At 32.5% G+C, this 13606-nt stretch overlaps 1 protein-coding gene across 1 annotated transcript; it reads right to left on the bottom strand.

The window, feature by feature from the left end:
* Window positions 1–3653: 3653 nt before the first annotated feature.
* LOC111688303 (probable ATP-dependent RNA helicase spindle-E) lies at window positions 3654–13488 on the bottom strand. The gene is made up of 18 exons (XM_046949750.1): window positions 13191–13488; window positions 12833–13132; window positions 10296–10445; window positions 9978–10217; window positions 9792–9908; window positions 9506–9729; window positions 9294–9448; window positions 9069–9235; window positions 8673–9003; window positions 8457–8593; window positions 6440–7041; window positions 6229–6379; window positions 5951–6172; window positions 5554–5895; window positions 4635–5204; window positions 4448–4569; window positions 4155–4373; window positions 3654–4036 (listed from the first exon to the last, which is right to left on the bottom strand). The coding sequence occupies exons 1-18, from the start codon at window positions 13383–13385 to the stop codon at window positions 3898–3900; spliced, it is 4383 nt and encodes a 1460-aa protein (XP_046805706.1). The 5' UTR covers window positions 13386–13488; the 3' UTR covers window positions 3654–3897.
* Window positions 13489–13606: the final 118 nt, after the last annotated feature.

Here is a 13606-nt window from a genome sequence, read left to right as displayed (position 1 = left end):
TCGGAAAAAGTCGAAAATAGTCAAAAAAAGTCGAAAAATCGGAAAAATATAAATAATTTTTTTTATTAATAATAATAATAATAATAATAATAATAATAATAATAATAAATAATAATAATATAATGTTAAATGGCAACATTATAAATTTACGCTTCTGGCAACATAATAAATTTTTAACTCTGGTCGAAAAAAGTCGAAAATACAAAAACATCTATTATATTAAGCAGTCTATAGATCATTACCTTAAACATAAAGTTCTGATCGTTGTTGTTGCAAAAGCTAAAACTATACAATAATCTTGTTAGTAAGTTCTGCATCGTTGTCCAGACTTTAAAATTGAGTTAATTCTACTGGATACGTTCATAAATCCATTGGACATAATGTCGAAGGTTGCAATTTACGTATATGGATATCCAGTTCATTATACGTGCACATTACTCAGGTACCCGATCCCCGACAAATTGCGAAGTAGAATCAAGGTCCTCAAAGCGCTAGCCGGCAGCACTTGTGGTATGGATAAAGAAACCTTGTTGGCTACATACAAAACGATTGGTCGGTCAGTGATTAATTATGCTGCTCCAGTGTGGTCACCTTCGCTCAGTGATACCCAATGGAGAAACATTCAAAGCTGCCAAAATGTCGCCCTAAGGATTATAACGGGATACCTACAAATTACCTCGGAACATCACCTGCACGAGGAAACAAAGGTCCTCCCAGTAGAGGAATACAATGTCATGTTGACCAAACAGTTCCTTCTGGAATGTCATCGGAAAGTCATTCCAGCTGCTCCAGTGTGGTCACATTCGCTCGTGATACCCGATGGAGAAACATTCAAAGCTGCCAAAATGACGCACTAAGGACTGTTACTGGCTGCCTACAAATTACCTTGAAACATCACCTGCACGAGGAAACAAAGGTCCTCTCAGTCAAGGAACACAATGTCATATTGAGACCAAACAGTTCCTCCTGGGAAGTTGGATACTCCCCCGAGGCATGTCTGGAAGGATCTTCGTATATACGAGAAAAACATATGCAGATATTTTCAGGATCCACTGGATCAGTCCTCGTATTCGGCAGCTTTGAACTACATTCATAAAGACGTAATAAATGTATGTCGCCGAATTACCCTATTGATTATGCAACAGCACGTAGGGGGCGTAAATGGTAGTCCGAAACACGGATCATTTAATTGGAAAGACTTTATTTCAGTTATCACAAAGACCCACTGTGATAAGTTGAACAAGTTTTAGAGTAAACTCAAACGCACTTAGTCATGTAGGAAAGTCTCTTGTAAATTAATGTAAGGGCTAAACATCAAATAAATTGCACTTCGTATAACCCAATCTTTGCAATATCAGCTCAAATTTAACTTTTTATTAATCCACAGTCACGCTTCATCATTTGTACCACTTCTAGAATCTAGGAACGAATTTCACAAACAGAAATTTATGGTGAAAATTATATTTCACCGTGTATCAGTCTTTTAACCAAGCACCCACTTACTGCGGTTTAGGTTTCAACCACAGCCACTACGTGGATCCCGAAGAAACCCCAAATAACTGAACAGCGAAGACATAGTTCTGTGGGCAACTGGGCTCCCGCAGTACTAGGTTATCTGGTGCTTTGGTTAGACCTATTTTCAAATCATTAATAGAGGTAGTGACAGCACATCTTTACTTCCAGATTGCAATACACCAAGATGGAATCTAACATCAAGAAAACTTGCTTTGTCGGCAAAAAGTCCATCGGATAATGTGAATTAGGTTTAGCTGAGCAGTTGAATATGTGATGAGTGTCATGAGGACATTGACTACATGAAGGACATACATTGGTTACGACCAGTGACCAGTAGGCATTAAGCCTGTTGCTCTATTCCGATCTTAGTTGTGTCAGAACAACTTTTGTTTTCCGCGGCATGTTTTCTGTGTGCGAGGGCTCCAAGTACGACATTAGAATCCTACGACCGCGGAATTTATAGCGTCTCTAAAATATCGTCAAAGCTGCCGAATGCAAGGACTGATCTAATGGTTTCTTCACATATCTGTACATTTTCCAAGATATTCCATTTATTAGTTAAAAATGATTCTCCCCTAATCCAGATTTCGATTATGTTATTGCAACGTTCTTCAAACAGAGGTATTCCCAAAAGAAATGGTATTTGTAAGAAGAAAAGAGTTACTATTGTGTGCATTCGAAGGCAATTTTCAATTTGTGGATTCCTAGTGACTTCCAAGTTTTTGCAGTAGATTAAAACTATTGTCAATGACCACTTTTATGACTCTAAAACATAGTTTGTTACTATTTTTTGTTTTATGATGTTAATAGTAATAAGTATCTGAAGATCTTCTTCCCAACTTGTCTCGGCAAAAGCACCAATTATATGATGTCAAAGTTTAAATAATTTTCTTGAAGATATCCGACAAGAAACTGTTGAAGTTTTAGCCTTTATCCACACATCGAACTAGCTGCTAGCTACACATGAAAAGTCATCAAGAAATGTTTTCAAACCATGATCAGTTTTATTAATCTATCTTCAGAAACACGTCTTTATTCTACATTTCAATCTGGCTATCGAATAGATCTCTTTAATCAGGATTTGGGATCGTCAATCTTTCTTCCTTTCGTGTTCTGCAAATGCAACTCTATTTTATCCACCCGATATGTGTATGCTCAACTTTATACTACCTCCAGGGCAGGCAACTTTCAATACCCCTTATAGGTAGATATATATGGTTTTTTTAACTGTTTATAGTCTTTATTTACTTACGATTCGTGTGGTTTAGCCAGTATGTCTGCAATTGATCTTTTCCTAATAATGCCTTTCATATTTTTGTGAAGATGAATTGTGATTATCTTTCAGAATCTTTTAACTATCTGAGTTTTAGTCTGCATCAGACGATTAGTGTTCTGCTGTGGTAACTGTTGGAGAAACATTGTCCTAACATTGTCATTTATTTCCTGCAGATGGATATCTGTTGGCTGCATACCAAATCAGCTATGAGGCATTGTCATAACACCTATTTCTCGTCGTTTGTTAGAGCTTCAATCAACTTGATTTTAAGCGTTCCCAATCTCCTCTCCGAAACAACCCGATTCTAAATCATCAATATATTGTCAACTCAGCAAACAGCTGTATCTAGCGAAAAATGTTTCTCTTCAGTTGAAGAACATCCAGTCACAGTCAATCTGTTACAAACATAACAACTTGGTTTTAAGCGTTCCCATGATAATTAGATCTCCGCAACGGAATGACCCGATTTACAATCGGCCAAAGATTGTCAACTCAACAACAGCTGTATCAATCGGAAGTTTTTCCCCAGAGAATCTTAATCTGTTACAACAACAACATGGTTTTAAGACGTCTCTGTTGAAAGCGCTTTTTGATTGATCTTTTATGCAGATATGATTTTCAATATTCGCTGCGAAAAGAGTCTCGTACGACCATCAAACATCTTTAATTGTCGCAGAGATTACAGCTTAGTGTACATTGCCCTAATTAGGGAAGTTAGCTGGCTTCTCAGCCACTTTAAGTGACAGTTATTGATAAAGTATCAGAGTGATAAAATAATAAGTTATTGGGTTAGTATGTTGTAGGATTTTTCCTCGGATTTTAACGATCAAGTCAGACATCTTTAAACTATAACACGTTTATAAGTGTATTGTATTATTTGGTTTAGATTTGAAATACTGCACATACGTTTTAATTAAAGAACTCAAATTTTATTTAAATGCTTATAAATTTCATTTAATAAGTCTATAAATCATTAAAAAAAACAAAACCATTTCATGGTAAAAAAAAGTATAACAAAACTAATTGATCCATTCAATTAAAAGTCAAGAATAATGTGTAAAAAACTAAAAATAAACTAAATATATATAAAACTATATAAAATACCTTTATTTCTTAGAAGGTTTAAAATGTATTTGCTGTTCACGATCACGATGTAATTGCGAAATTAAATGTATGCGCAATTGAGCAACATTCTCTAAAGGTTGATTACACAGCAGACAGGTAACGGGTTGAATAGAGCCATCGCTATAGGAGACAAAAAAAAGAAAGGAATAATATATTTAAAAGAGAAAATACAAACATAAGCTTATAATAGCCAGGACATATGATTATTTAAACAAAAGCTTATTTTGTTCAAACTTACAATTGTCTTAATTTATGCAATTCAGCACAGTGTCTCAGTAAAGCTTGTATACGATCATATTTTTCATCGTATAAACGTAAAGCTGATAACATGGGAAATATGGTGCGTTCACCTAAAATGCAAACAGTTTCTAGAATCTCTGTAGGCTCATGATACTGCCAAACATTATCGTTTTCATCACAGTGAGTCTCAATATATTTACGATTTTTACTTAAAAGTCTTAGGAAGAGAAAGAAAAGAAAAAAACATTCGATTTGGCAAATTTTTGAATTTTTCACAATGATTACTATTACCTTATTATAATCTCTTTAATTTTAGCTTGTAAATCAGCCATTTGACTAGGCAAGATATTAGGACGTTCATCACCATGATCAGTAAATAGCATGGCATCCATACAATAGCGCAATTGATTAATCTATATACACATAAACAAAACATAGCAAAACTTAAACTCATTAAATTCCTTATTTCACTCCTTACCATTTCAAAATCTTCCTTTTCTATTTCAACATCCAAATTAAGTACAATATCATGTTCACCATAAAGCGGCTTATAAGTATGTTCATCATAACCAAGACCCGCTAAAATGGCCACATATTTAGTACGTTCCTTATTACGTTTTATTTGCATGGTTGGGCAAAACATCATGGTCATTAGCGCACCAAAACCGTGTATATTTGGCATTAATGTTGTAGAACGTGCAATTATAGTTTCACCCGTTTGCGTTTCGGTTACATCAGCGGCCACCACCAAACGTTCGTGTACATCTTGTGGATCTGTATCGAGTAGGACGGAATTAACTGATTCTCTTTCTATCTGTACACATTTCCATTCGCCTACTCTAACAGCGGAAAAGATTTTAGTTTCTAGAGGAGAATAGGGGCCACGTAATTTGATTAGTTTATTACAGAGTTGCTTGGGTGGTGAGGGAATGTCGAAGTCAGTGCTTAATTGATTTGAACGTATATATTCTTCGTTTTGACGCATGTGATCTTCGTCGAGATAACGGCTGCTGAGAGACTGTTTGCGTAAACGGACATCGTAATCGATCTGAAAATGTAATTCATGGGATTTAAGAGCGATCACAGATCGAAATTATTAGATAGATAGATAGATAGATAGATAGATAGATAGATAGATAGATAGATAGATAGATAGATAGATAGATAGATAGATAGATAGATAGATAAATAGATAGATAGATTGATAGATAGATAAATAGATATAGATAGATAGATAGATAGATAGATAGATAGATAGATAGATAGATAGATAGATAGATAGATAGATAGATAGATAGATAGATAGATAGATAGATAGATAGATAGATAGATAGATAGATAGATAGATAGATAGATAGATAGATAGATTGATAGATTGTTAGATTAATGTGTCTTACCTTCGACAAATAATTCTCATCACATTTGCGTGCATATTGTTTCTCCACTAAAATATCATTAAAGGTCGTATGATCAACCCTAATAAAAACATTAGCCACGGCATCCACCACGGAAAATACTTCCAATTCCACACCACCAGCATTAGCACATTTCTGTAATAACTCATTAGCATCATCTGACCATTTGCCATTGGGAGAACGCACAGTAGATGGTTGTACCATCGCTAAACGACATTCGAATATACGTGGAGGTATTTCGGATAAGGAAGCAAGTTTAGCTGAGTAACAGCGCAAGTCTTCAAAGTCAACAGTACCAATACAGCCATTATCAATAAAAAATACCTTAGGATTACAAACGTTATTAACAATTAGTTTTTCATTTTATAACAAAACATACTTGAAATTGTATGGAGCGAGCATTAGAAATAACTTTAAGAACTTTAGCTCGTCTATATTTATCATCCAGAGGTGCTGACAACAACATGCCTTTGGATACTGCCGCAGGACTATCAAATACGCCCGCTTTCAATTCGCGTGGATCGTTGAGAGCATCGTGTATATCACGCAAACGTTCACTTTCAGAAGCGGGCAAGAAAAAGAATTTACTACAATTTTCAATCTAAAATTTATACAAAAATTAAGAATTCATAACAAAAAAACTTTAAGCAAACTTACATGAGTTATTTGACCTCGTAATTTCTTTTGAAAGATAGAAGGTAAAACTATCAAATCGGCATGTTTGAGAGAGTCTCTCACCAGCTGCCACTCACCATCTTTAACACTCACAATGCCCAATTCTTCAGCATATTTAATGCCCATATTTACACTTAAATAAAAGAAAGTTATTTTCCCTAAAACATATTTCTGAAAAAAGATAAAAACTTACTCCATAACATTTATTATAGTTTTCATTTTCGACAAACGCATTCTTACAGCTTTATAAACTTCAGCCCGAACCTTACCCGGTACGGTTAAACGATAAGTACTATCATCATATTCATCTTCGAGATTTTTCTTAAATGTTACAAACACCTTTTCCGAACCCGATTGAAAACGTACCTCAATATCTTTTGCTGGTATACGAACATCTTTGAAAATATCCTTAATAGAACGTGTATATAATTCTCCCACATGTTTATTATTGAAATTTGTAAAGAAAACCGTACGACAAGGATCGTTACCATTGAGAACATGATACATTTTGCGATCGCGTTCGGTGTCATTAAGGGATGTACGTGTAAAATAATTAGGATAGAATGCTCCGGCAATAATAATTTTTAAAATAATAGTTTTTTCTCGATCCATCCAGTGAACACGTTGATAGGTTGTCTGTTCTTTAAAGTTTAAATTTGCTAGACGTTCCTTGAGTTCTTGTACGAGCAAATGCATTTCTTTAATTGTACGTAAATTGATGTAAAAACGTTTTGCCCATGCATGTTCACCCTCTTCTTCGCGTAGACTATTTTGTTCACGCATTGATTTCCAAACCTAGAGATGAAAAAAATATAAATAAAGGAAGTATTAATGTTTTATAAGAAAGTTGTTTTCTTTGTAAAGTTGTATTTAGAAAATGCTTTAACGTTTTGTTTTTTAAGTTTTAAGTTTTTTATTAATTAACATTTTGAAGCTTTTGAGTGCTGTTAAAAGCTTTTTTATTAAAATGAACTTAAAAGCTTTTTTTTAATGTTTTTCTTAAAATGGTTTTTAAAGCTTTTTTTCTTAAAATGCTTTTTAAAGTTTTTATCTTAAAATGCTTTTTAAAGCTTTTTTTCTTCAAATGTTTTTTAAAGCTTTTTTTCTTAAAATGCTTTTTAAAGCTCTTTTCTTAGAATGCTTTTTAAAGTTTTTTTCTTAAAATGCTTTTTAAAGCTTTTTTCTTCAAATGTTTTTTAAAGCTTTTTTCTTAAATTGTTTTTAAAGCTTTTTTCTTAAAAACCTTTTTAAAGCTTTTTTCTTAAAATTCTTTTTAAAGCTTTTTCTTATGATGCTTTTTAAAGCATTTTTCCTAAAATGCTTTTTAAAGTTTTCTCTTAAAATGCTTTTTAAAACTTTTTTCTTAAAATGTTTTTTAAAGCTTTTTTCTTAAAATGCTTTTTAAATCTTTTTTTAATGCTTTTTATAGCTTTTTCTTAGTGTGCTTTTTAAAGCATTTTTCCTAAAATGCTTTTTAAAACTTTTTTTCTTATTATTTTGTAAAATGATTTTTAAAGCTACTTTTCTAAAAAAAATAATTTTTAAGTTGTTTATGCTTTTTTCTTAAAAAGCTTTAAGCTTTTTCGTTATTTTTAAAATGCTATTTTCTTAATTTTTTAAACGCTTTTTAAGCTGTTTTCTTATTTATTAAAATGTTTTATATAAAAAAAGCATTTTTCTTAAAAAAGCTTTTATTATAATAAGTTTTTTAAAAAGCTTTTTCATAATAGCTTTTATTTAAAAAGCTTTTATTAAACAAATTTTTTAAAAAAGCTTGTTTCATAATAAGTGTTTCTTAAAAAGCTTTTTTCATAACTTTTTTAAAAAGCTTTTATTTCATACACTATTCATAATTTTTCTTCAAAGTTTTTTTGCCTAAAAAATATTAGAGCGAAAAAAATTTTAACTTTTCTTTTAAAAGCTTTTGTTACACAAATTATTCATAACATTTTCGTCGAAGCTTTTTTACCTAAAAAAATTTTGTTAGTGCGAGAAAACTTTTTTTCATAATAACTTTTCTTTAAAAAGCATTTATTACACAAATATTTACAATTTTTTCCTCAAAGCTTTTTTACATTAAAAAATTGTAAGTGCGAAGAAAACTTGTTGTTTTTGTTCTTTTTTTGACTGAGTAACGTTTTAATACCACTTTTTTGGAAAAAAAAGCTTTATTTAGAATAAGTTTCTTTTTTCAAAATATTTAAAATTACCTTATAAGACTTTAAAATGGCAAATAAGTCTGAACCCGAACCATCAGCCCATAGTAACTTTTGTATATAAGCATCACAATCACTTTGAGGTGTAGAACCATGATAACGGAAAATAGAGCGGACGCTTAAGCCAGCAGCTGAAATTATAATTAACAAAAAACCCACAAATTATAAAGACAAATTTCCAAAAATTTAAAAAAAAACCAAATACTTTACCTATAATAATAGCATCTTCCAGAACGCTAAATATATAACCCAAAACAATTAAACGACTCAGACGTATATTTAAAGGTAAAGAAGCCATGATGCGACCCATATAACTAATATCACCATCCTGTACAGAATAAACACCATTAACGGTGGTATACAAAGCACCCACTTCTTTTAAAGTTAAAATAGTATTATGAATATCACTTAAATTGGGAGGACTCATAGCCAAGCCAAGAATATCCGGTGGAGGACCCATATCAAGAAGTTTAGCTTTTAAGACTACATTTTCCAAGGGGCAGCGTAACATTTCTGGAATGCTAAATTCATCCATATAATTCTTAAAAAAGAAAATTTTGCTTAAAAATTATAAGAATCTATAAAAGGTAGGGGAAAAAAGCTCACCTCATAGTAATATCGGGGAACTAAACGATAAACACGACCATTCATTACACGTCCAGCACGACCGGCACGTTGTTTACAATTGGCCTTGGAGGCCCATTGCAATTGCAACGAGGTAAAATTAGAGGCAGTATCAGTAACCAAAGCTTTGGTTAGACAAAAATCAATAACTGAAAAAAGAAATTGAAATTAAACAGAATTATTAATAATGAAAATAGTTCTACTTACCATATTTAACATCCGGTACAGTTATGGAACTTTCTGCTATATTAGTGGCTAATATAACTTTGCGATAACCCAAAGGAGCCTGATGGAAAACCTTAATTTGTTCATCGGGCGATATTAAGGAATGTAAACGTATAGGACTTAATTTAGGGGTGTTTCTGAAAATACCAATATAATAAATTTTTGTACAGATTGAGTTTTACTTTATAACTTACTCTTCCGAATTGTTAAGCAATTCCAATCTTTTGCACATTTGTTCTATTTCATTAATACCGGGTAAAAATATTAATATTGAAGTGCCATTCGCCGCATTCGTTTGAGAATTTAAACTTAAAGCCACCTCTTGTTTTTCAATGTTATCAATGACTATTATAAGTTTTAAAACTAATCTATACATTTCTGGTGAGATTCCCGGTTCAGTAACATCTATTTCTACATTCTAAAACATATCATTTTAATTAAAATTCTTTATTCTTAAACATATTTAGTAATAAAACTTACAGTATTATTAATACGTCCCAAATCATCTAAATAGAAATCTTTTACTTGAAATAAACGTCTAGAGTCGGCTTTTAAAATGGGTGCTGGTTCACGTTTAATTTTGAAATAATTGGAAAACTTTTAAAGAAAAAAAAAAAAGAGTTTTCATATAAAACTATAACTTTCAATTACACAATTACAACTTACCTCCACTGAATTAATAGTGGCCGACATTAATATGATCTTGCAACGTTTAGAGTTGGTGCTCAAGAAACGTCTTATAACTATTAACAAAAAGTCCATTTCTTGATCTCTTTCATGCACTTCATCCAGTATAATGTGTGTATAATTGCCCAAAGATTTTTCATGTATTAATTTTTGTAATAGCACGCCCGTGGTACAGTAAACAATTCGAGTATCTTCGCTTATATTGGCATGTAGACCAACCTGAAATTTAATTATGATTTTGTTACAATAATCAATTTTTTATTAATTTTAAATGGTTGTGGGTTTGTTTTGATGTACCTGATAACCAACTATAGATCCCTCTGGCCATTTACGTTCTTGACAAACTCGTCGTGCTATGGATATGGCAGCAATACGTCTTGGTTGTGTGCAAATTATTTTACAATACTCTCGGCGAGTGTAGGCATCATCAATGATATATTGTGGAACCTGATGAGAAAAAGTTACAAATATGTTCTTATAAAGGTTTTTCAAATTCTTAAAACATATGAGGGTTACTTAGTAACTAAATAGAAATCAATGGAACTGAACTAGAAGTGATTTAGAACAGAATTTGAACTGAACTAAAAACGTACATAATAGGGACTGTAATCTATAACAAAAATGTAAAAAGAAAACTAATGCTACTTATAGGTATACGGTTGTTAGATCTTACAACGTTGGCAGCAAAATGTGCAGACAATGTCTAATAACAGTGTAAAATTACAAATTTTGTCTTCCAAGAAAAAACAAGTAAGAGTGTTATATTCGGCCATGCCGAATCTTATATACCCATCATCAAATCATTCACATTTTTGGGTCAGTAATAAGTCTTAAAGTCATTTTCAGAAGGAGACCTTGGTAAGGTCAATTATAAATCCATTTTCATTAAATTTATGAAAATGATTTTATTTCCTATAAAACTTTTTATGTCGAATTTTATTGCTTTATATATATGTTATGAGCAGATATGAGCATAAATTTAAGTTCTCATTAAACATGTTTGTGTTGAATTTCACTGCTATTGAGACATCTGAAGGGGGTATTATAATAGGGATAGGAGAAAACGTGAACCGATATTCTTACTTTCAATAAGGATCGATCCTTATAAAATTTGATAGGGAGATTTGGCTCGCACGAAACCTGTGTATGTAGAATTTTGTAGTAATGAGCGTTAAATTCGTTGTCTAAAGGGCACCTTATTAGAGGTTAGATAATAATGGACTCATCCTCATAAAATTTAAGAAAATAATTTTAGTTCCCATAAAACTTGTATATGTCGAATATTATTGTTATATATATGCTTCTTAAGGTAGATATGAGCATTAAAGTCGTTTTCTGAAAGGGACCTTATAGGTGGGATAGGGTCAATTATGGATAGGATCAATTATCCTTATAAAATTCTACAAAGAGATTTATGAGACCATAAAACATGTTTGTGCCGAATTTCACCGCTATTGATGCTTCTCATAGCCAGTTATGAGCGACAAAGTCATTTTCTGAAGGGGACTTTATATGGGGGGTAGGGTTAATTATGAAGCGATCCTTATAAAATTCTACGAAAAGATTTATGTCCCCATAAAACATGTTTGTGCCGAATTTCAGCGCTATTGATGCTTTTGTTAGTCAGTTATTGGCGATAATGTCATTTTCTAAAGGGGGCCTTATATGGGGGCTAGGCGAAATCGTGGACCGATATTGCCCATTTTCAATACCAAACAAACTGCATCAACTATAAGTATCTGTGCAAAATTTCAGCTCGCTAGCTACTTCCGTTTGGACTCTATCGTGTTTTCAACAGACAGACAGACGGACAGACGGACGGACATGGCTAGATCGTCTTAGAATCTAATAAGGACCCAGAATATATATACTTTTATGGGTCCTAGACGAATATTTCAATGTGTTACAAACAGAATGACAAAAACAATATACCCCCCATCTTTTTTGATGGTGGGTATAAAAAGAAAAATTGTAAATTCAGACAATTGTTAGACATTTTCTGAACATTTTGCTGACAACGTTGTAAGATCTGACAACCATGCATCACGGCTTTAACGTTTTCAAATAAGTAGGAATGTATAGTCGGGCATGGTCGACCATATAATACCCTACACCATGAGTATATTTTTAAAATTTTTACTTTTTATAAAGAAACTTTTATGTTGAATATTATTCCAAAATATTTAAGAAATTTATTGATAAAAAAAAAATTTCTAAATGAGGCTTTATATAGGTCAAATATGGGCCGATCCTCGGTAAATTTGGGAAAAGGATATATTTTTAAATAACAGTTGGTTTTGTTGAGTTTCATTGCGATACAAATTGTTACAAGTCAATTTTAGAAGTTAAAGACATTTTTTGTATGGGGGCTGTTTGTATGGGGACTAGGGTCAAATAAGGGCCAATCCTTACGAAAATCTGCAGTGTCATTTATACTTATATAAAACTTATTTGTACCAATTTTTAGAGAGATAATAGAATATTTGACGTAATTATGGCATAAAAAGTTCAAATCGGGAGGTACGGTTGTATGGGGGCTAGGTGAAATAATGGACCGATTTCAACCATTTTCAATAGGCTTCGTCCCTGTGCAAAAAAACATGCTTGATCCAAATTTCATCAAATTATCTTGAAAATTGCGGCCTGTACCTTGCACACAAGGTTTACATGGACAGCCAGCCAGCCGGACGGACATGTCTTAATCGAATCAAAAAATGATTCTGAATCGATCGGTATACTTTAAGGTGGGTATTGGTCCAATATTTTTGTATGTTACAAACATAATACCCTTCCCACTATAGTGGTGTAGGGTATAATAAAAAAGAAAAACTAACCTGTGTTGTTTTACCACAACCAGTATCACCTTCAATCACCACCACTGGATTAGCCCGTATGGTGTTAACAATTTCTTCTCTCTTATCGTGTATGGGTAAATTTTCATCACGTCTCAAGTCAAAAGGATAACGATCATAAATGGCATCATCCACACGATTTGGACGATTAGGAACATTATTATTATCGCGCTCATCATCATCCGAATCTGATAAACTTTCTAAATCATCCATGCAGGAGGAAGCCACCACACTGCAGGAGGCACCATAACGGGATTGATCATGATCGCCATTCAAATCCAACTTTTAAAGAAACAAAATTTAAATCTAGACAAAAAAAAGTATTCTTTTTTCTACAAACCTTTTCTAATTTTAAACGTTCCATTTCGGCTACATCTTTTGAGTATTCTGTGCCCACATATTCACGTTTCATAAGGTGTTTTGAATCCTCCGCGGGAATAACAGTAGTTGCAACCGTTCCTGAAACACAACCGCGAGGTACTGTTTTGCGCTCAAAGTTTTTAGAAAAATCAAAGAAATCATTTATGTCATCCATATTTGATAACTTTGAGATTTAATCTTGTGTTTAGAAATTAATAATTCTTTTTTAAATCTGTCGCCAATTGGAAGCTGTCTCTTTCGCCAAATACTTTTGCAACAAATGCCGCTAGAAAATATATTAAAATCAAGGCATATTTAAACAAGATGTGGTACAAGTTATATTCTTACCAATTTTGTATATAAAGTTTGACAAATACGGTTATAAAAGTTGTTTTT

Source organism: Lucilia cuprina, chromosome 4, assembly GCF_022045245.1.
Source record: "Lucilia cuprina isolate Lc7/37 chromosome 4, ASM2204524v1, whole genome shotgun sequence".
Taxonomy (NCBI): Eukaryota; Metazoa; Arthropoda; class Insecta; order Diptera; family Calliphoridae; genus Lucilia; species Lucilia cuprina.
Note: the sequence above shows the minus strand (reverse complement) of the source record. Positions and strands in the feature narration are given on the sequence as shown.

What these genes read in the sequence shown, in the direction of transcription:
- LOC111688303 (XM_046949750.1), bottom strand. Translation starts at nt 13,385, where the DNA reads ATGGATGACATAAATGATTTCTTTGATTTTTCTAAAAACTTTGAGCGC. An exon ending in TACGAGGTCAAATAACTCAT is followed by an intron (nt 6,173 to 6,228) that starts GTAAGTTTGCTT and finishes TATAAATTTTAG; the next exon opens with ATTGAAAATTGTAGTAAATT. An exon ending in ATTAAAGAGATTATAATAAG is followed by an intron (nt 4,374 to 4,447) that starts GTAATAGTAATC and finishes TCTCTTCCTAAG; the next exon opens with ACTTTTAAGTAAAAATCGTA.